At 36.0% G+C, this 24,287-nt stretch overlaps 1 protein-coding gene across 3 annotated transcripts in view; it reads right to left on the minus strand.

Annotated features, from left to right (window-relative positions):
• PRKD1 (protein kinase D1) overlaps nt 1-24,287 on the minus strand; it is a 322,398-nt gene that overhangs the window by 15,876 nt on the left and 282,235 nt on the right. For all 3 annotated transcript variants that reach the window (XM_038544379.1, XM_038544380.1, XM_038544381.1), the window contains 3 exons: nt 8,875-9,036; nt 8,225-8,323; nt 7,019-7,286 (listed from right to left, as the gene is read on the minus strand). In XM_038544379.1, the coding sequence (XP_038400307.1) occupies nt 7,019-7,286; nt 8,225-8,323; nt 8,875-9,036 (529 nt within the window). The remainder of the gene's footprint in view (nt 1-7,018; nt 7,287-8,224; nt 8,324-8,874; nt 9,037-24,287) is intronic.

Here is a 24,287-nt window from a genome sequence, read left to right on the forward strand (position 1 = left end):
GAAATTAAGATAAAATGACACTGGTCCTTTACCACAGAGTTTGAGAAGAACCACACCTGAGAAACAAAACAAATGAAACAGATTCCTTTCCATTAAGGACAATGGATCATTTCATTTCATTTTCTCTACCTTATTGTCCTCCTTCCCTCAAGTAATGAGATTACCCTAAATTAATGTATTGACCACCTTTGAACTTAGAACAGTGCCGGGCACACAATATAGGATATGTATACAATACATATATGTAATATTTATTTAAAAGTATTAATTCTTAAGATTAATTTATATATTAAATCATATATAGGTAAATGTGTAAAACTCACTCCATTCACCTAGGCAGAATCTTATATGAACGCTGTGAAAGCTACGGCTCTTAGAGCTCTCTTCACCTTTTCTGTTTTCCTCCTTTTCAGCATTGTAAATGTTTCAATATTTACATTCTTTTGCATAAGATTAATAAAGTCAAAAATTTGGTCCAAAGGTTATCTAAAATTTTTAATTAATAAGTAATATGTGAAATAATTTATATGTAAATATTATGAATTATAAGATTATAACCCCTGCTCCCTATACCCTATAATCTATATCAAATTTCCAATCCAAAGAGAATTTTAGTGTGTTAAAATGATCTTTTTTCCTACATCTTTGCTCAAAATCATGGCACATATGTTAGTTTCTTCTGTATGTTATATACCTTTATTATACAACTTTCTGTATTTCCTGGAGTTTATATGTCATCTTCTTTATTCTTCACAAAAGAAACGGGTCTGGTAGTGTTTTCTATTCTTAATACTTTATGGCAACATATATTAAAATACATTTAGCATTTGAAACAAATTGCACGTCCTGATATCAAATATATTATAAAGAAAATGTGAATGAAAAAACAGGTTAGAAATTAGAGAGGATCTTTATAGTTTAAATTGAATCCTGCAAATTTATTTTAAAAGTTTTTTTAGAAAAAAGTTTTTTTTTTTTTTTAAAGCCCTGTTCAGCTGTCAGGTCTTTCAGGATTAGGCTCTGGAGCAGCATTTTTGAAACTGTGATCCACGGACTTTTTACATTCTCAGGGCAGGACTGCAGTTTATGGGGGTGGAACTTGGGAATCTCCATTTTTAAGTAGCTCCTCTGATGAAATGTTAAAAAGTTTAAAATGCCTGCAATAGACCTAGAGCTAGACTATGACAGGTTGTTTAAAAGAGCCCTAATCAAGAAAGTTCTTCAGAAAAATTATTAGAAATCCCTTGCCTTGCAAATATCCCTGTGTTCTATTAGCTAGTTTTTCTACTTCCCATTTCTAAACCCTACACCCCTGGCATCTATTTCTTAAGCCACAGAAAGAATTTTGTTTGCAATTTTCTGATGTTTTGGCTATGTCCATCCAAGATTTACCCTTATTATTATAACAGATGTGACAAATATGGAGAATAGCCTGATCTATCTCTTGTTATTTTGGAATTGCTAAAAATGCAATGAAAGGAAGGGCATAGTGACACATGATCAAATAAGGCATAATTTTCCTTGGTTTCATCTGATTATCTAAAAAATATTTGAGTGAAAATGGGCTGCTCTTTCCATAAGATACAGTAAATATGCCGAATCAAGTAATGTTTTAAAATAGGTACACAAGTACTTTCAAGGAACTGAGAAAGGTCATAGGATGGATGTGTTGAGGGCCAAACTGAACTTAGTAAAAGTGATAAAGCTAGAGGTGGGAGTGAAGCCACATATAATCACTGACGGGTAATAATGGATAAACTGGATGATGTCAAACACCCATTTAGTAGTCACAATGATGAAATGAAAAAAGATGGAACACACCAACACAGGCTTAGAATGAACTGTAATGTTCTCAAACTCTTATTTCATGATTACCTAAAGTCTTCCCTTATGCAATTATTTGTAATCATATGATTAATTCTGGAGTGTTTTATTGTATACATGCATTCTTAATTAGTTACATTTGTATAACTATTTACAATGTGTATATTTGGTTATACATATATAAATAACTATATATAACTGTAATTAAATATATGTCTAGTTATATATATAAATTTATATAATTATACGTGTGTGTATATACCTGAATACATGTATACAAAAAAGCCCCTCAAAAAACATATATACAGACAGATTCATAGATAGATCATGTAAAGTGACTGGAAAATAGACAGCGTTCATTGTATTTAAAGGTACTCCAGCTATGTCAATTACTGTGCTAAGCACTCTCCTGTATAATTTCCTTTAATACTTAAAATAACCCAGTGAGTTAGGAATTATTGTCACCATATTTCAGGCAAGAAAACTGAGACCTAAGAGAATAAGTAACTTGGATGGGGTCACCATTATACTAACTTGAAGAGAACTCAACCCAGATCATTATCACAACATGATCTTGTTTCCCTGTATTTTTAGACATTGTTGAAAATTGTGTTGCTACTGTAGCTCTAAGCTAGTAAAAGCATATTAAAAATTTAATGTGAAAGCACAGCAAAATCCATTAGAAGGATAATCAAGAGGCTGTAAACGTAGTAGATAAGAGCATCTACCTTGGAACCAGCTGACAGGATTTGCACCCTGGCCCCACTCAGGCAAGCCACTTAACCCTCTGCATCTACACCGCTTCATCTTTCAAAGGGAAACAATTATAATATTAACTCAAAGGTTGGGGATGATTAAATGAGTTCATATATGTAAAGCATTTGAATAGTGCTTGACTATAATGCAAATGTTATAGAAGCATCAGTAGCTATTATTTTTTTTCTTTGGAAGTTTAATTTTATGATCTCCCTTTTACCTGTAACATTTGGTGAGTTAAGTTTTGCTCAATTTTTTTCTCATTTTTCAAATCATACCTTGATTCACACACAAAAATCTATTTTTATAATGGACATTTGTTAATGCTTTTATGTTTGTTTTTAGCCTAGTATCCTTTCCCTGCAGGAACTTACTCTCTCCAAACTGGAGAGGTTCTCCATCATTCATATAGCCAATCAAAGCCAGGCTCCTGCGGTGACAATGTGATTGTCACCAGGGTATTACAAGGATTTAAGCAGAGCCAATCAGTGCCCCTTTCAGAGACTCTATGGCTACTGACAGTTAATTGCTCCTCCATTCTGAGATCATGTATAAGGAACAGCATAGAAGCCTGGGGCTGCCGAGGATCACTTTGCACCACATGAAGAGTCCACCTGAGAAGGAAGCCATCATAAAGTAAAGCAGAGATGAAGAGAGATAGAGAAATATGACATGTGAACTGCCAGATCCAAATAGACAAGGTTCACTTTTTGGATTTCCCAGTTGTACGAGTCAATAAATTTTCTGCTAAGTTAGTTACAGGTTTCTATCATTTGTACACAAGAGTTCTGATTAATTAATTCACTGCTAAATTATTAGTAAGCCCATCTCCAGAATGCTAGTACTTGGCTTATTATATTATCACAGCAAAAATAATGAATGACTTTAAAGTATTCTCTATAAGGTCCTAAACATCAAACCTTAAGAAATAAGCATCCTTTCACGTACAACAATGTATGATATAAAGAATAGAGGCAAATAAGTTCAAGTCCTGCCACTGTGTGTCTAAATTTAGCTGAGTCACTTAACCTTCCTGGTTTCTGTCTATTACAGAGACAAAAACAAGCTACATATTGGAGGATTGTCGTGAGGTTCAAATGGTACGATGGTAACTCCAGCACTCCGGTAGATAGTATTATATTATATCGGGTACCTTTCTACACTCACATACAAAAAAATGCATGATACAGGAAATTTTCCATTCTGACACATCTATGTTTGCTACAAAGACCTTACAACTTTCTTTTTTCTTTTACATTTTCATGCCAAGAAAAAAAAATACAACTACCAATATGTCTGAAGAATACTTGGGAAACATGCCCATCAGTTTGCATATAATTTCTAAAATTATATAATCAATTCTTGGTTACCCGCCAGAGCAATTGCTTAGCTTAGTGTTCTGCTATCCTCCTCCTAAATCCAAGTCCTTGGTTCACCCCACACCTGCCTTTATAGATGCTTTTCACATCCTTTATCTCATTCAGTCTCTGTTACAACCTCATTATAGAGACAGGAATCATTATCCTGTTGTACAGATGAGGAACCGAAGCTCAAAGAGGGTTAAGTGATGGCTAACTATGATGGCAGATAGGACGATAACTCAAACTGCTTAACTGTTGTTCCTTACCTTTGAATTTACAATCACTGAGGTGCTTAGATTTTTATTTCCTTGTACCTGGATCCTTTGTGGTTCTGGTATGATTTAAAGTATGCTGAGACTAAAAATTTACTAATATCAGTTGTGACTATCCTTTGTCAATACTAGTTTGCTTGTGTATTTATTAGATCCTGTGTGCTTAAAATTATGTGGTACCTGTCTGTTATTACTTTTCGTGAGGGAATTATTTGTTCTCAACAAGATAGTAGGATAGATTCTGGACCAGTAATTACTTTTGTAACACCTCAGCTAATATAATGACATCTTTAACTAACTTTTTTTATATTCAACTATTCTGTTCCTACATCAGCAGCTAGGTAACTCATTTGCCATCAAGAGCCTCAATTAGCAAGGAGCACAACTCTTGTGCCTCAAAGGCAAGGATGAGTCAGAAGAAGATACTGAGGAGAGAGGCCAGTTAATTCCCAAAGTGATACTTGAATCATGTAAAAGAGTGAGGTTGTATCTGAGCTGGTCTCTACATGACTTTGTCAGTGGTGGGAAATTCTTAGCACTTAGAAATATGTACAGCAAGTAAAGTATGTACTTCCTGGTCAAATAATAACTTTCTCTTTCTGAAACGCTTTATCTCTTTCTTTCCAAATTTTAGTGACTGGCCTAAATGTCATCTCCTCTGAAAATGCAATTCTAACTAGTCAAGTCCACCATGATTCTTACTCCTTTGATTTGACATCTTTCCATTTATCTTCAAGTTCTTTGAAGAATATTTTGTTTTGTTCTCTACTTTCATGTTACCTAGGATGTGTATGTGTGTACACACACACACACACGTATGCGCACGCGGTGGTTTCCCAACAACAGTTCCTTGAGCCATTAGTTTAGGTCTCTGTTCTCTACTGTTAATGATATTTAAACATTCACAATTCATAGCTGTTCATTTCTGGCCTAAATAGGTTATATCTACAACAGCTAGGTCAGCACATTTCCATGGTACCAGAGAGGGAGCATCATTTATTCTACTACTTCAAGAAAAAGTACCCCACTACTCCAAGAAAAAAAAATTTAAATACAGAGGCTATTTTCCCAATGGCCTATTCTTGTGTAACAGGAAAATGTGACTGGCTTCAGAGGTATTCTAGACTTGCACAGTGGTAACAATATCAAGTCATTTTACTGGATTTCTTGATTGCAGGAATCAAGCATAATGGTTAACCATATTTAAAGGTAGTGTTTCCTAACAAAGATACTGGTCACAAGGTTATTTGATAACTCCACCTTTCTGCCTTCTGGAAAAGAAACATGATGATACTTGCCTTTTGCCTCTGTTAAATTATCCTAAATATTTCATTAGTGCTTTGGCTACATGACAGTTCTTTTGTAGGTCACAGATTCCTTTAAGATATATCCATCCAGCTATGATTTACAACTAATTAGAGGATGTTAAAGGTTGTTGCTAATAGTAACTCAAAGCCCTGATAATGGATAGCTCTTGCCATTTAATACCAAGAGTTGTCTAAGAACTTAATTACCTTGGGCAGTTTACATACACTCTTTTCCAATTTCTACATCACTGCATGCAGTGACAGGTATCAAACAGATGTTTATCTATGACTAGTATTTGCCTTTTTAAGTGGTGAAAAATCTGAACAGATTTAGAGCTAGATACGGCCTGAAAACTAAAGAAGGATGGGTCATCAAACTGGTAGTCAAAGAATGTATGTGCAGATTGGGTATAAATTCTGGATCTGCCCCTTAACTAGTTTTGTGATTTTGGCCTGTGGTGTCCCATCTTTTGCCTCAGTTCTCTTACCTGAATCTAGGCCTGACAGTAAAACTTATCTTACGAGGTTGTTGTGAGGATTAAATAAGCTCCAAAGTACATTCACTGGGGAATTCTATTCCAAAGCATTGAGCATGCTGTTTTCTCTGCCCTGACTGCCCTTGCCACTTCTTTTAAAACTCACTCTCTCTAAGAAGAAGGAAAAATTTAATAAGAATTTAACTTTAAAGGACATCTGGGTGGTTTAGTGGCTGAGCGCCTGCCTTCGGCTCAGATCTTGATCCCGGGGTCCTGGGATTGAGTCCCACATCAGGATCCCTGCAGGGAGCCTGCTTCTCCCTCTACCTATGTCTCTGACTCTTTCTCTGTGTCTCTCATGAATGAATAAATAAAATATTTTTTTTTAAAAAAGAATTTAACTTTAAATAATTCAACACTGCCAAGGCAATCTATCCTAAAGAAAGTGATCAGAGATACACATAGAAATTATATATAAGGATCAAATAGGAACAACTGAAAAATACAGTACCAGGGAAATGGCTAGAGAAAATACCATATATATTCTAATGTCACACGAAGGAAGTCAGTACACAAAGAACTGGCATACTAACATATAATAGGATAATTTAAAAATATCACTATCATAAAGTTCTTGTGTTCATGATAGATTAAAAGTGCTTAATACAGAGACAGGTATATGGTTAGTAAAGATTACTCTTAATGGAGATTAGCCATTTCCATTACACCAATGTGTAAGTATAAGTTCTAAGGCAATATGTCAAAATTTTAACAATTTCTTTGTGTTTCATTTGCCTCTTAATATGTATTGCTCAATTTCTCTATCAAAGATGTACTTTTCATCCAAAGATGTGTATGATCTCCATCTCCATTACTCTTTCCCAACCCACCTGAATCAATTTGTGCCCCTACTCCAGTGTACAATTTACAATGCACATTTGTCAATTTAATAATTCATAACTGAATTAATACTATAACACTGAAGGGTTAAACTATTATCATTTTCGAATGGAAGATATTACCTTCATGAGATATTTCCTTCCATGGATTTGGTGGATACATGAAAGCTGCATTCTGGATTTGGTCATGTATGTCTTCATCTTCGTTAAATGGGAATGTGCCACTTAGGCTTACATAGATGATGACTCCAACAGACCACATGTCTAGAGAGCGGTTATAGCCCTTGTTCCTTAGAACCTCAGGAGCCAGGTAAGCTGGGGTACCCACCACTGACCTCCGGAAAGACTTTTCTCCAATGATCCGGGCAAAACCAAAGTCACAAAGTTTCACCTGTTGATAATAATGGTTTGCAGAAATGGTAAGGTCAGAGATTGTGTGTCTGTATGTGTCTTAGCCTAGTTCTGCTGAAGACAATGATAATACTTTCCATGTATTGTATGGACTTCTCATGCCTGCTAGAAGCAGTAGCTATTTTCCATTTTACATATTTGAAGACAGTGGTTGAAGTACTGGTACACACGTATATTTTCATTCATAAAAAAATAATCTAAATGTTCACCTTTCTTTGCCTCCCAAACCAAGAGATAAATGTGAAAATATGTATGCTCAGAGGTGGGCAATACTGCTTCACAAGGCAGAAAAAGCATCATGCAAATCTGGAAGTGACAGACTGAACTCAAGGGCTTATTATAAAAAATTGTTGAGGGATCAGCATAGAGACCTGTCATGTTCCCTACACTAATCCTCAAATTTAGCTCTGCATGGGAACCTAGATGGGATCGGAAGCTGTCAGGGAAGCAAGGCAGACAGTGGCCTTGGGTCACTTCAGATAGAAGATTCCCTGGGGAGACACACAGCTGTTTTCTCTCCTTGGAGCTGAGGCAAAGCAAAAGCTTTTGCCCTTGGCCTTCAGAAGAACACTAAACCTAAATGTCCGTGGGACCCTTCAGGGTTCTCCTCCCCCTCTGGCCCAGCGCTTTCAACATCAGCCTTGGGCTGCCAGATCCATAAGCTTTAAGCTTTGGATCTGCCTAAGGCAGCCGCTGAGCAAGAAGAGGCTCTGCGTGTGTTTCTCGAAGGCAGGCTGAACTGAGAAGCCAGAGTAACAGAGCTGCAGTCCCCAGGGTATAAGAAGGAAGCAAATGGATGAAAACAAACAGGTAAAACTTGAAACAAATAAAGGTTTTGAGGAGAAAAGGAGACAGAAGACTGCAGGTCAGCCTGCGTTGCCATCAGCCGGCTTTGCTGGGAGGGGCTTCTGTACTCGCCTGGGGAAAAGGATCTGCAGATGCCAGCAACACGTTTTCTGGTTTGAGGTCACAGTGAACGATATTTTTAAAGTGAAGATGCCGCAAAGCCACAAGTATCTAGAGAGAAGAAAATCGTCAAAATCATCTTACTTTGGCCTAGGAGCGTGTTTCCAGACGTTTTCTACTATGGCGTAGATGGGAAGGGCCAAGAGAAAATTCACAATGAACAGCTAAGCCTCTTTATTCACAAGACACTGAAATGAGCTAAATCCACAGAGCAGGTGTCTAAGGAAGCGTCAGTGGGAAGAGTAGCATAGTCTGGTATTGATACAGCAACCCAGACAGGTGTAGATCACAGACGTCAATAATTTCCAGGGATACCGATCCTTGAATATTTTCAAAGAACCAGGACTCAGCCACTGTGCAACTGAAAGTTTCACGAGGAGTTTTAATATCTGGGCCTGCATACACAGAGCTCACTTGTATACTGGACTCTGGAAAGCACAGATAGGAAGGAAAGGATACAATACGCCCCTGCCACCTTTGCAAATATAAGTCAGACGTTGGACGTGGGGACTAAACAAGGCTGGGAAGCTGCAGTGAAATAGTGGTAACATTTGATATTGAATATTATCCTTTTTTTTTTCTGCCTCTAATTGATTCCTTACCTGAGTAATTAAAAACTTCGTTATGTGCTCTGGCAACCTGCCCTTTTCACTTGACAAGATCATCTCCAGCATGTCTCCATGGAGTTTTTCCATAACAACAAACACTCTTTCCGGCGTCTCAAACATACACTCCAAATTTACAACACCAGGGTGATGAAGGTTCTATTAAAGATAAATAAAGCACTTGAAGAAAATGAGTTTTTTGATACTGTTTGGCAAGCTCACTGATTATATAAAACTGTTCAAGCTTAAAGCTATGGAGAAACCCACACTTCGGATTTTTAACATTTCTAAATTCCACATGTGCTGCCTTATATTTTTGAAATTCTAATGTCTCCAAAATATGTATCTTTACTTTCTATGCAGAGTGAAATTATTTTTTCTATGCTGAAAAACCTAAGTTCCAGCACAGTGAATTGCTAATTAGGTTTTAATTAGAACGCCATATTGAGAAATCTGTAATTTCTTAGGATCATCTCCAATATTAAGCATATCATCCCAAATAAGCACACTAGGCCATCTATACATACTTGATAGAAAATTAATGGTATGAAATCTGTACTTGCAGTGCATTTGATGGCACTGAGGAAGCACATTAGTCAAAACCTTTCGGAATTACTCTGCTACTAGAAGCTGTGGTAGTCTGCTACCAAAGCTCTTACATAGTGAAGACTGCCAGGAATACAGCAAAAAAAGAAAAAAAAATTATTGAATCCATGTCTTGTCCGGTACCCCATGCTATGTGGTAGTCCTGCATGGTTCTCCAGCATTCAATAAAATATTGTCCCAATAAAGTAATGGCTAATGAGAGGCTACATTTGGCTTGACATGTTAATTGTCATATATGTCAAGTAAAATTTCTCATAACATTAGACGGTCCCTTGTGATGATGCTCAAAGTCTGAATGTTGCCGTGGGGTCATCAACAAAGCCTTCACTCATCTGGTCTTTATTTTTCTTCTGGGCACAACAACAAAAAAATCCTAACATTAGAAGAACTATTATACATCCCACTTATATTTCAATGAGAAATAGAAAAAAAATCATCATGAACACAAATTACCTAAAGAAAAATCAAGGACTTAACTGAAACGTGCTAACAGCTGAACAGGAAAAAAAAAAAAAAAAAAAGATTTTAGAAAAAAATTCTCTATCAGTGATTAAAAAAAAAAATTCTTCATTCAGCATGTAGAATGAAATTTTCACAAACTTCTTGAAACCTGAGATAGCTTACTGATCTTCAGACCTCACAGATGGACACTGGCTGGTGAGCAGCAGAAGGGACTGCAGGTGAGTGTGCACTGTACTCATCCTCCTTCTGCCCACGGGCAGAGAAAGTCTGGTGTTAACTGGATACGGAGAGTGGCAAAAGCTCCCTTGTGATAACCTGTCTCCCAGGATGCCCTGCCCCTACTTTGGCCATGCTGATCTCTGCCTCAGACATCAAATAGGTCTTTTTGATTCTGGTGCTTTGGTGCCCAGTCATGTACCATTAATGTGGTCATGGAATAGCAAGTTCCTGAATGTGGTCTGAGCAGATGTGTTATCCCCAAGCCTTTCACCTCCAGAAGGTAGGAGTCACTGTTCGTGAAACTGTCACACTGTTACCTGGTCAAAACTGGCTACTCCAGAATAGAGTAGGCCTTCAGAGTGAGAGCTGAAGCACATGGAGAGAAGGTGAGAGTAACAAGGCTCACCCCATCACTACTACTACTTTATTTGTCTTGACTGGCTACAAATAAGACCAGACAGCTGCTGGGCTTGGCCATTATGAGGATGCCAGATTGTTAGGTGGGAGACTCTAATTAATGACTACATGAATGTGTTTGATATGCAATATGGAATACCAGTGATAGCACTGCTCATACATGAACCTGTGGTCAGGCTGTCATATTGTTGTAAATCCCTTTCCTGGATCCAGGAACCACTCCAAGGGGAAAGACCACCAGCCCCTGGAGGATCCAGGTATTTCAGCTGTCCTCTTTTAAACCAATGATGACAGTAAAGGGTTTAGGAATGACCTGAGGGTCCTGCCTGAGTTATGACTCTCTTGAGACAAGTCCACTATGAAATGTGCTAAGTATACCTTCCCCTTTGAGTATCTTCTGCACTGATTCTTTTTTCTATTTCTTCTAACTTTAAGCATTAAACAGTGTTCTGGAGAGTTTGGCTTTCTCAAATGACCAAGGCCTTATTGACTAGGTGGGGAGCAGGAACAATGAATAGGAAGGCAGGATACCAATAGAAGAAAGTACCAAGGCAAAGGGTCTCCCATGTAGACACAGGAAAAACTAGAGTGTGAAGATGATAAATGTAAAGGGAGCCCAAGGAAGGGCAAGGGGGAACAGAAGTGGTACTGCTTCTACTTATCCTGCTTACCCTGTCTTGGGCTGTGAAGGGTGGGGGAGGTGAAGGAGTCAGAAAATGGCTAGGAAGTTCTCTTACCTAAATTATCCAAATATATATGCAATGTTGATACTCTCATGTGCTTCTGCTCATATTCCTCTAATTAAGTGACTTAAGTCCTTCTGTCAGTAATTCTTTTTTCCTTTTCCCTATTCCACAACATAACCTGAGGAGCCCATATGGAGGTGAGGACTTAAATGTGTTTACCTCTTTGGTGTATTCCCAGAATGTTCTAGGCCAAAAGTATGGAATGGATTAATGAGATTGTTCATTGTCAACTACCTTGTGCCATGTTCACATTAGCTCTGAAGGACTCTAAAATGTCCTCTACTAACATCTCTATGAAAAGGATAAGGGAAAGTTTTGCTATTTTTAACAAAGGATTTTGAATATAGTCAAGTGTACAGATTTATAAAAAATTCAATAAAAGTATTGAACTAAAAGTCATTTATATACAACTGGTAAAAATATTTTTAGAAAAGTTTAGACTAATATGTTTGTTGAATTTGACCCCTGTTCTTTTATAAAAACCTTTATGCTTTATAGGTTTGCTAAACAAGACATTGAGTGGTAATTGAGAACTCAATTACCAAAAGCAAAATGACTTTTTTCTCCCTGTAGAGCCAATATGTAACAAGTTGATATTTTTAAAGTTTATCATGTATAAGTGAGACAAGGCCATCACAGATGTTAGTCATGAGGTGTATTTTTTTGCATTGAACCAAATGACAAAACTTGTTTTAATATTTGACAAGAACAAAAGAAAAGAGAATAGAAAGAATCATGTGTTATTTATCCAAATTCACCATACAATACTGATGAATACTTCTTTAGCCTAGAAAACATATTTGGAGACTGGAAATATTTTTTATCTTTTTTAAAACCCAAAGCATTATTTTCTATTATCATGTATAATTCATATTACCTTTTTAATCCCTTAAGAGTAACTCTAAGATAACCTTTGACCCAAGTGGTCCATGTGACTTATTCACAATTTTACTCTTCTGTATAAAATATGAAATAGCTTTTCAACTTTTCCTACTAATGTCCAAAGTAACTAAATTAACTTAAAAGTGGCTTGATGACCACAACACTATGGCATACTAGTGTTCAGAAAGAACTGTGCTATCTATTCAGAGTTACCTCAGGAATTCAGATAATAAATTTCATGGCAGAGTAAGCTACTACTGGACTCTCTGGCCATCTGTTTGTTGCATTTAAGTAACTTAATTTTCAGGAAATGAAACATTTGGTCAAGTACAGGAAAGAATAGTGTCCATTCACACTTAACAGATTGATGACATATCCATGGGGTGAATATAAATTATTTTGAAGTCTGAAGGAAATACCATTTGGAGATCAAGACAAAAATTCTTCTGATTCAAGTTCCCTAGAAAATTCTTATGGAATCAATGGAAATTAGTCACTAAAAGCAAAAGATTTTATAAAAGTTATAATATTTTATATAAAAAAGAATTAAGGATTTAACTAACATTTTAGTGTATTATACATTCTATTTTTTATTTTTGGGCTCATGTTAAACAATATTTCATTAGTACTTACATTCTTTCTTTTTTTTACATTTTTTAATTCTAATAGTGTTTTGTTTTAGTACTCAACTTTGAAGTTGAGTATTACTTCCATATATTTAGCTGTGATAAGTTAAAGGTGTCACATTTTCCCCTTCTCTATTCCACTTTCAGAATTATTATACTCAAACATATGAGAGGTAGGAAGGGAGAATTAGAATCAACATATCTTTTTAACAGGCTATTTGGGAGCAATACAGACTTAATATGGGGACTTCTGACTACTTTTCTATCAAACACTTGAATGATCTAGTTCATGAGACAGAAAAAAATGAACTTAACAGTGATGAGTCCAAGTCCAAGGTCTAAATTCTAAGTGGCATGCAGAACAGAAGGAAGAATATTCTATTACACAGTGGTATTGGTGGGGACATGAGGAATCCTTCTCAGAGGTAAAGCACTATGACAATGGCTTTGTTGATCCTCATTACTGCACGTTTGCCAAAGTTAGGAGAAGGGCACACTTTCTTATCCACTTTCTAGTCACATTCTCTTACCATTTATACTTTATTTAAAGCCCCTCAAAATCACAATCATCTGATGCCTTATAAAGGATAAATAAGTCTTGGAGAGACACTACAAAAGTCATTGTAGAAGGCAGATGATTTTAAGACTCAGTAAAGACAATACTGAAGTTGATAAGGGAAGCTCAGCTGTCTCTCCTAAATTCCAGAATCTTTTATCCAAGTGTCTTTCAGTTATAATTAATTTATTCAAATGAAAGATGCCAACAATGGGATCAGTGTCTTTCCATCCAAATGTATTCTTCTGGTAGTGTATCCTCTCTTGGTAAATGGCCAGCCATCTAGGTCAGAAACCTGAGAGTCATCCTAAATATTCTCTTTCCTCTCAATTCTAACAACCAGTTGATCTCTAAAAGTTTTAGAGCTCATCCCCTTAATTTCTCCCACAGTGATGCCTAACTCTCATCCTTACCATTAATGCCTTGGTTTGAGCCTTATCTCTTTCCTTGGGATGGGCTACAGCTTCCCAATTGATCTCCTCTTAGGGCTTGCTCTCCTCCAGCCCACTCCTCAAAGGGCTGCCACTGTGATTCTGGTCATTCCGTCTTGCTTCCAGTTCATAAAGGAATCACCACCAGCTTTAGGATATGTACCCCTTTAGAGTGGCAATAGGGCCCTTCACCATCAACTATTTATCTCCCCCCCCCCTTAACAGTTCCTCAGCTTCTTTTCTTCTACATATCTACCCTTCTCTCTAACCATAGTAAACTATTTTCAGAACAAGTGTTATTCTTTCTCTCTCTCTCCTTTCTATACTTTTATACATACTTTATTTTGGCCTGAATCAGACCATTTTGCCTGGTAGGAATATTCAGTTGTCAGGCAGATTTCATTGACTCCCATACTCAGACTTGGATGTCTCTCCAATTCTCTTTCCTCAATCCTTGATAAATTATCTTTCAGGATGGTTAATGTACAGATACTTAGTTACTGATGAACCTGTGTGTCTTACCTAGAAGACTACAAGCTCCATAAGGCCTATATTTTATCAGTTATATTCCTAGTCAGTATAAGCCTAGTGTCTGGTACATATTAAATGTCCAATGCAAATCTGTAAATTTGATTAAAAAATGAGTTCCTGTATCTCCTTACTTTTCAGTATATAATGTTCTTTATGATTGAAATGATTTTATTGAAGAGATGATAATACATGTCTGCCATATTTAGTCAGCACATTATGCTGATATTTTCTCTTCTTTTAAGAATACAGTACATGAATTTTTCATCGTAAGTTCATTTGAATCCACTAGTAAGCTATCTCGGGATTCTGGCGATGACTAATATCAAAGATGTTACCACTGATATGAGTTGAAAGATGATTTTCTAAAGTCTCAGGGGAATGACAAAGACATCCTGGTGGTTTTCAGGTACCGTTCCTTCAAAATATACACATTTTGGCCACTGCTCTGGTAAATACTTTCTTCTTTGACAGGAATAAACACACTTTTCCTATTTAGGTGATTTGTATTTATTTTATATCTAGTTCTCAGTAAGGAGATATTCATAGTTTTAGCTCATTCTCAAAGGCCACTAGGCAAGAGCCATCAGCAAGAGATAAGCAAAGCAGCAGCTGAAGGGCACCATCAGGATATTCCTTCTAAATTAGTCTTTTCCTCCATGTCTGTACATGAGCTGTAAAACCCAAATTTCCCGGGATTTCATTACTGTCCTGAGGATGAGAAATAAAGCAATGGAAATGGGCTATTCGGATAATAACGATCACTGTACTTCTACCTTCTTGTGTAGAGAAGTCCTTTCTCTTTCTTCATTTCTGCCTTAGGCCAGAAAATTTTCTTCTGCCTTTCATCTAACAGAGGCTACAGGTTAAGTGTGTATTGCTACAACCTTGCACCTTCTGGTCTGCCCTCCCTCATCATACCCAGTGCTGTGCTTTTAGATTTCAGTGATGGCAGAGGTATGTCTACTCTGAGGTCAGCCAAGTGAGGGCTGCGCTGCACTAGGTGAGAGCCCTCCTGGCCTAAATTGAGAATGGGGATTACTTGGTTGCTGTGTGCCAACACGTGCCCATTTCCTGCTCAGCTAGCAAAGGATCTACGGTTTAAATGGGCTCATACTTAGTAGTAATCTCTTAGCATTTTTTGGCAAATTTCATCAGTAAATTTTGAGGAAGGAACGTTGATAATAACCTAAAACAAAATTAAGCTAAAATGCACTGTCAGAGGGATAAATGCATACAATATTGCTTCAACAACAAGACGAGATGTAACAATCCATCCTCTTGTAAATAGGTATCACTGGCTGACATTTTGATCAGTGGGGCCACAATCAACATAACCCACTGGACTTTTGGAACTCAGAAATGTTCATATAATTTTTGGTAGGAATTGTTTGCTCATACCACCCATAAGAACTGTGGTGTAATTTACTTTTGTTGTAGCAGTAGTTAGCAAAGACTGATGCCAGTTTAATACAGCCCAAAATTTTGTGAGAGAAACAGTAAGTTGGAGCATCTTCAGTAACTGCTAAAAACAATAGATATACCTGTATCATGCTTGGCTCTCAAGACAGTCAGCTTGCAGGTGGCCAGCCTGTAATGCCTACCCTACCACAACATCTTAAATTAGCTTTAAGTCTTATGTATTGAATTAAGTAACACTGGTCCAAGAAATAAAACGAAAAGAAAAAGAAAAAGGACCAATTTACTATTTGCACAGCAAGAAAATCAACCGAGGCCTGCCTGATGCATAATTTTGTATTCATGTATATCCATAAACCTATCTACACATCGCTGAGTCATTCTTCTCTTCATCAATTCTGGAAACTCTTCCATCTATCTTTCGATTTCAGGGTCGCTGCAAACACATGATAAATATAATGAGTCCTCTTCTTCCCCTATGACAGAAGAAGCTAAATGCAGAGGAGGAGGAGGAGTATATATAAAACAATACTTTAAAAAACCCACTCATCATATCTCGTGCTGTTTCCAGCTTTTCTTCACTTTTACCAGGTAGAAATAGTACAAAGATATGTGATATTTTTCCATCTACCACCAGGAATCCTTCAAATTAGAGGTACATGGAAAATTTAAAACACCAAATCCAGATGTCCTAAGTCTGTCACTTGGACTGATACAGTAAGATTTCATTAGAATTAATATTTATTAATTCTCTATATTAATTCATATAATTATTTATATGGCTGAATTTGATACTGTAGTTTTTGGGGGAAGGGGGAGTGATTTCTATTAGGAGAACTTGGGACAGACCCTCAACAGAAAGGATCTTGTACATACTCCAATACCTACCCCTTAACCTTTAAGTAAGGCCAGAATTTCAAGTTGACTAGGTAAAAAGGTGTTGATATTTGAGAGCCAACAACAAAGACTTCAAAGACAGAAAATTAACAATTGATCAATATCTTAAACAAAATCAGTGTTAGTAACATTTCACCCATAAAATATGACCCCATCCTCCCTTTTTTGCATGCTATTATTACTCAGTTCGTGTTTAGGAGAAAGACAAGTATGGTTGTCAAAATAGAAAAATTGGAATTTGGAAGTTAAGATGTGTTTATTGTTTATAAAAACTGAAAAAACTCCAAATATCTGGATTTTTTTTTTCAATTTGCTATCAAATGCATAGCAATGGAGACACATCTGGAACACTTCTTTTTTCTTTTTTTTAATTTCCTGTTAATCTATCTGGCTAGAAACATGAATGCATAAATCCAATCTAGTCTTGGTGTTAGATTTAAAGTGTAATTTTTAACAAATCATATCACTGTAGCCCAGCTTCTATATTTAGATGCCAGCACCCAGAAAGCATAACATTCTATTATAGCATTAAATGATCTGTGCAGACACATAATCCTTCTGATGTCTTTTATATCAGATAATGGGAAGAAGAGTGAGTATATAGGGTCTCCTGGACAGGAATAGAAGACAGAATGTTACGTGCAAAAAGGTCAAATGGTGATATTTCACATTTGCGTAAGCTTTCTGTGGCAAAATGTGTTTAATTGGCACATTCTCAAAATTGAACAAGTTCCTAATTATGGGGCTTTAATAAGTGAAAAGACTGTATTCACTTCCTAGACATGGATGACCTGGAAATCATACACAGTATTTTCTAAACTGTCTTAATGAGGGAATCTTGACCCCCATCGCCTTCCATGAAGAAACTCAAAAGATTAGTGTTCTTCCAAAAATATGCTGGGAAACACTGATTTAAAAAATACTTTATATATTAATTAATTTAGTTCTCCAAAATATTCCTGTAAACCAAGTACAGCAAGTCAGATGAATTCCAACTCATAATTAAGGAAATCAAAGTTTAAAAAGATTTACAAAAAAAAAAAGTAACAGTTTTGCCTTGGAACCTGGCTTTTTGACACTAAGTTTTCACTATGATCAGCTTCTTACTAAACAGAATATCTATTTGGAAAAATTTCTAAGTTCCTTTTCTTTTTCTTGTAAGAGACCTTTATTTCCTTTTTTCCTCTATTTTAGATATGTACGTACCTAATCAATGGGCTTCATTTTTTTGGAACACGAAGAAGAAACAATATTATCTCAGAGCTGCAAAACACGTCTTATCGAAAGAAACAATTTCATGAAAATTCTTCATGCAGTAAAATAAAAAGAAATATTTGAAGAAATATAATGAACATATTAGATGAAGCAACAAAAGTATAAACTAACCTCTCCCTACACATTAAAAGAAAAAGGCAAATTTTACATATTATTCTCTAGAGAAAGAAAAATGGATTCCTGCATGATTTTTTAAAAAATCACCAGTTTGCAAAAGTTTTCATTTTCCCACCCACACTTAGTAGTATTATTCTCTGGTTTTCTAACATTATCATCTCTTCTTCACCTCTTGATCATTCTTCTAGATTAAGAGAACAAAGCCATTTACTTACAAGATATATATTTCATCTTGCTCAATGAAGACAGATTGCTATATTTTTAGATAATGATAAAGAATGCTTTATTGTCTTATTGGCATGCTCTGCAATCCTGTGTTCCCTTGATTTAGTCAATGTGATGACAAAATTTGTTCATTAAATATTTACTGAGCGCCTTATCAGTGGTCAGGCATATATTAAGATATGTTTAGCCTGAGTCTAGGCTTTGAGTAAATCATGTTCTTTGTTATAATGAAACAATGTGTTTCTAGGTTCTGGCTTCAGGGAATTCAACATCAAGTTATTAGAATCAGTTTCTAGGCACTAGACTTTACAACCTAATGGTGGCAATGCTAGTAACACCTTACAAGTATGGAATCTTTACTATCTGCCAGGCACTGCTAAGAGCTTCACAAAATTATCACATCTGAGTCTCACAACATCTCTATGAGGTTTTCCAGATAAGGAAAGTGAGGCTCAGACAGCTTAAGTAACTTATACAAGCTCCTAAGAATTCTTAAATAACAAGTCTGAGCTTTGAACCCAGACATCTGATTCTAGAACTCAAGCTCTTTAAACACGATATTATACATTGCTTTGATTATTTCTGTGGACTCAAATCCATTTAGGACTAGGGTAATGCCAAAGAAGTCTCCTCACTACTATCTCACAATCCATCTCAGGATATTGTCTGAATTTCTGAATGCTGCCTGTGGTCAGTCATCTCTTCCTCCTGTTCCCTCTACCTGTTATGACATCCACCTTGACAAGTTGCCTTGACAATTCCTTATTTTCCCTGCTGGTAGGACTTCTCTGACAGCTCATTCTATTTCTAAACCCATACACTACCACCACAGTGTAGCTCTATGTTACCGAATCCCTCTTGATCTTGAGGTTCCACTGTCTTTAAAGGTATTGTTCCGATGTGTTCTCTGACTTCTTTTGCACCCAAAGCCCAATTTCCCTCCCAGGATTCAGCTTTGAGACAGCCTGTAACATCTGGAACAATTAGTAGCTATTCTATAAACTCCCTCATCACCAAATACCATAATTTTCTAATTAGAGCCTAAAATTTAATGATTCATACAAAAGGTTTCATAGCAAAGGCCCTGAGAAAGGATTTAATACAGTATGTGATTTAAGACAATTTTGTCAAATGTTAACCTGTTACTTATAATATCTTTACTACTGTGCGAGGCATTGTGGAAGCTGAAAACAATGCATTGCTGAGACTTTCAAATTTGTTTATAATCTAATTACTACACAAGAAGTATTTGCTAAATATTACTGCTTTATATGAAGACAAGAAACTATAAATAAACAGGAGCTATGGAAAACAGCGTAAGACAGGGAGGATGGATAGATCTTAAAGATCAATCAATCACATGTGGATAAACCAAGGAAACCAAGATGGGCATCCAGGCTTGGAATTAAAAGCTGAGCAATGGCTAGAGGTTAAGAGTATGATGAAAACAGTAACTTGAGGGGAAATGCAGGACTCAGTTGAATAGGAGTGATAAAGTCCAGCATGATAACCTACAATGCTAAACACAGATTTGATGAAATAAGAAAACTACTAGGCTAGGGAGGGATAGGATAGAAACCCACTACAGACTCATCTGGTTGTGGTCTTCAGGATGGACCAGGGGAAAAGGCAGGGTCAGTAAGATGATGACAGAGGGGTGGCTGGGTGAGTGGGGAACCAAACTATCACAGTATCACCTGTTGCAGTAATCAACGCACAAATTTAAAAGTTCAGTCTAGATTAGTGCCAATGGTAATGTTAAGGATGAAGCCAAGACAATCTTATAGTATGGAAGAAGAGGAACAGGAGCATTTTGTCACTCACTACTAGCTGAAAATAGCAATAGCCTCCAATAAGCTTTTCTTGCCTTTAGACATTTTTTCTCTATAATATGCCATTTCCAAATGCTAATTTGATCATAACATTTTTTCAAAACATTTCAATAATTTATAATCACCCAGGCATAATAAAGTCCAATCAACTTGGCACAATATCTAAGGTTCTCGATGAACTCACATGAAAGCCACTTCCTGGTCTTTTTGCATACTAAGTCCCACAGCGGTCTCCTAACTAAGTAAGCATATTCTTGGGGAACAAAAAGATTTTTAAGAGTATGTGAACAGAGCATAGTTTTAGGAAATCTGTTTTGTTTATAGAGTTTTAAAAAAATCTGTTTTGTTTATATCTATATCCTTACTTCCTGGAACATGGTGGGCACTTAATGACATACAAGGAATGAATGAATGAATCATAGCAGTAACTTGATCCACAAGTAACTTCTAATACAGATCTGAAAATATCTGTGTAATTCTCAAATTCTCCATCCCCACATTTCCTTTCATAATAATCTTTCTCCCTTCCTATGGATGCTTCTTACTCCAAATATTACTAGAGTGTCTTGGCATGGGGAGAAAAATCCTCTGAGAGAAAGGTAGAGAGAAAATTTGAAAATACTGTCCCAGTATGAAGTGAATGACTCTAACTTGGAAATCCATTCATCTGTAACTTAGTTTCTAATTAATGCTTCAATTAGAGATTTAATGGGTTTCAATGGAGAGAGGACTGAAATGAATTTCTGAAAATAAATCACTGTTTTTGTTTATTTTGGCTTACAATTTAGCTCCTATAGTTTAAAAATAAGAAATAAGATGGTTGCTGAATTCTGTCTAATTCAAACAGTAAGTAATATTCACTCATCAATTTATGAACTAAATTAAAAAATCAATTTCAGGATGCCTGGGTGGCTCCATGGTTGAGCATCTGCCTTTGGCCCAGGGCGTGATCCTGGAGGCCTGGGATAGAGTCCCACATTCGGCTCCCTGCATGGCGCCTGCTTCTCTCTCTGCCTATGTCTCTGCCTCTCTCTCTCCGTATCTCTCATGAATAAATAAATAAAATCTTAAAAAAAATCAATCTCAATAAATAGTGTATTTTCAGTAACATTTTATTTTTTATGTTTAACAAGTATAGATAAAATTTTACAGAATAAAGCTTTTACTATTAACTATAATGAGAACTGAACCCAAAGGAATGCTTTAAACACTTACTGAAGTGTTGTAATCAAGAAATTTAAAATATGTCCTTATTTTTATTGTAAATAATTATGAAAGAGGACACTGATAAAAGACTTTCAGGTATAAAAAACGCATTACATTGCAATATAATTTTGTAGGAAAAGTAAAATATATTCAAAGAAAACAAGGTATGTTGTGAATTATATTGTTAAAGAGGAGCCCATTCATATATTTTTTTAAATAATTGGTAAAGAATCTCAATGTCGTAGAAATTGAGATTCTAATGCATACATTTAAAGGAGTTATATAATAGCCTTATTTTTAAATATCAATATTTTTAATATAGTACAAAATTAAAACTCTTTAAGTGTCTGATAAAATAGTTCTAGCTGTCATCCTAAAAATATACAATCAAGTATGTTTTTTAGAATTCTTTCCGAGGATACATGAAGAAAAATGTTTGAAAGCAACTCTTCTAAAACGAGCTAAATTTTTCTACTCATTTTTTCATAGAATATTTATTTTACTAAGGTGGCCCCTCAGCCTAATAACCCTTTGCAACATGTCTTTGGTTATCAAAACCTATGAATCTTTCAAAACTTCAACAATGTCATATTTCTCTTGTAAGCTCTCCTTGACTCCAATAACCTGGCCTCAGTCATAACCCATGATTTCTTTCACTATGCTCTCACAGCTATCCTGACTTGTAGTTACTTATACCTGACAGCCTAGATAGATGATATACATCTTAAATGGTTTCATTCATTTTTATATGGCCCAGAGACTCAGTACATTCCTTTGTATAAAAGAAGGGAAGTACTTCACAGGTACTGAGGATTGACTTACTATTTTTATAAATTGAGGAAAAGCTTCTTGCCTTAGAAACTGGAAGAATGAAAACACAAAATTAGGCAGAGAGTATCTTGCAGGAAAAGACATTAGGATTGTGTCTGGTTTCAGGCCGGTTGGTTTGGGGTGAGATTGTCACAGCAAAGTGGAGATGTCCTAAGGTAAAAAATATGAGACTCAAGTGCCTGTGGAAGATGAGAACTCAAAAGATAAATCAAGGAATGACCTGGGAAGGGATGACAAAGGACACTCTTAAAGTGGATGACCTCACTCTGGGAATGAGTTCCACATTAGCATAAGCCATTTAGATGAAAGAAAGGAGAAGTTCCAGAAGAAGGTGGGAGGAACCAGCAGGGAATTTGAAACAGGATCTTGGATCCTCTAAGTATGGTAGTCAGGGAGCAAATGATCCATGCTATGTAAGGACTGAGATTAGTGAAGCTGGGTAAAGACTGAAAAATAGCCAAAAGGTGATAGGTGGTCAGAAGTAGAAAACAAGAGGGTGGCAAAAGGACCTCTCACTTTCTTTAAGAAAGGTGTAGAAACTAAAGACAAAGGAATTTATGAACAGGAATGGAAAGAAGAGTAGAGCACAAATCTAAAGTGCTACTATAGAAAAGGGAGGACCGGATGCACCTGTGCAAGGCAGCCTAGACAAATAAGGACCACAATTGGTTGTTGCTTTTGTTTTAAGTTAAGAAACACTTAAATGGGAAGAGGAGTGCCTCATCACAGAGAAACCAGAATAATAGAGGTAATTTTAGAGGTAAGTGCAAGGGGATACATTTAATTTATGGCTTATAAAATTTTTATGTATTTTTTCCATATTATGTATTCTATATTCAGTCCTTTTTAAATTCCAAAATGCTTTCACACATTGTATCATAAACAGAAGTGCTAGTGTTATAATTCTGACTGAACAAGTCTGTGTTGATGAAGTGTATTAAATATATCATACCACTATTATTTGCTCTAGATTTTAAGTTTCTAAGTTTTATAAGATATAGTTGCATCTCCTTGCAAAAGGTCAGTTTTCTGTGATATCCCTAATCATCAAACAACAATCTTATTTTGTTTTCATGAATAGAAAAGAAAGAAAATAATTTCAAATTTGCTTTTCTTAAAAAAAATCAAGATCCAACTTTAAAAATAATAATATAAGTAGGATCCCTTGGGGATTTTATGAAACATTTGCCATCTACACTAATTAACATTCTTTTGAAACATAATAATAATGATGAACTATTTACACCTAATGAAAACAGGGCTATTTGAAATGATCTAAATAAGAGATACCTAGGCCGTAAGATTCACATTTGCTTTAATTTTTCAACTATTCAAAAATATGTGAAGAGCTTAATTTTCTAGTAACTGAATCAGATTTTGGAAAGCCTTGATGTAGGTTATACAGAAAGGAGAGAATGGACAAAGAAAGAATTCTGTTTCACATATTCCATATTTACATGACTTTGAGTCTGCTATGAGCAAAGGTGCTTTTTTACAAACAACAGAAACAAATCAGAATGTGACCAGAGGGCTAGGAGAGCTGCAGGAGCAGGGATTTCTGCTTCAGCCCACACGGCCACTTCTATAGAATCAGGAGGAAGGGGACTGGGCAGGACTCATGAGACACCAAGCACAACCATAAACTAGAACTCCAGATTTCGTAAATAGGGGACCACAAGGAAGAGGATACCAAATGCTTCTAGGAATCACGTTTATATCCAGAGCAACAGAATTCTGTTTCTCCAAATTAGTAAAAGAAAACTTTCCTCACTGTCCAGTTAATTTCAATGATGTTACTTTTTCTGAACATAACAGTTAGTGAGAATTCTAACCCCCATTCTCTATCCCCATTATCACTTTACTTTGTCTTTTCAGGTCCAAAAAGAATTCTTACTTTTGATAAGAAATATAAAATGAGGCTGTGAGGGTTTTCAAAGAACTAACCCCACCCATTAACCAGAGTTAATCCTTAACTAACTAACCAATTAACCATTAATAACAAATGCAGCTTAGACTTCCCCTACCTGGTTGGATACTATGTAGGCCATTTTATGTGACAGGATGGTGTTTATGTACAATTTTAATTCAATAAATATTCATTCAACAAATATCTGTTAAATACGTAATGTGTGCCA

The sequence above is a fragment of the Canis lupus genome, chromosome 8 (genome assembly GCF_011100685.1).
Source record: "Canis lupus familiaris isolate Mischka breed German Shepherd chromosome 8, alternate assembly UU_Cfam_GSD_1.0, whole genome shotgun sequence".
NCBI lineage: Eukaryota > Metazoa > Chordata > Mammalia > Carnivora > Canidae > Canis > Canis lupus.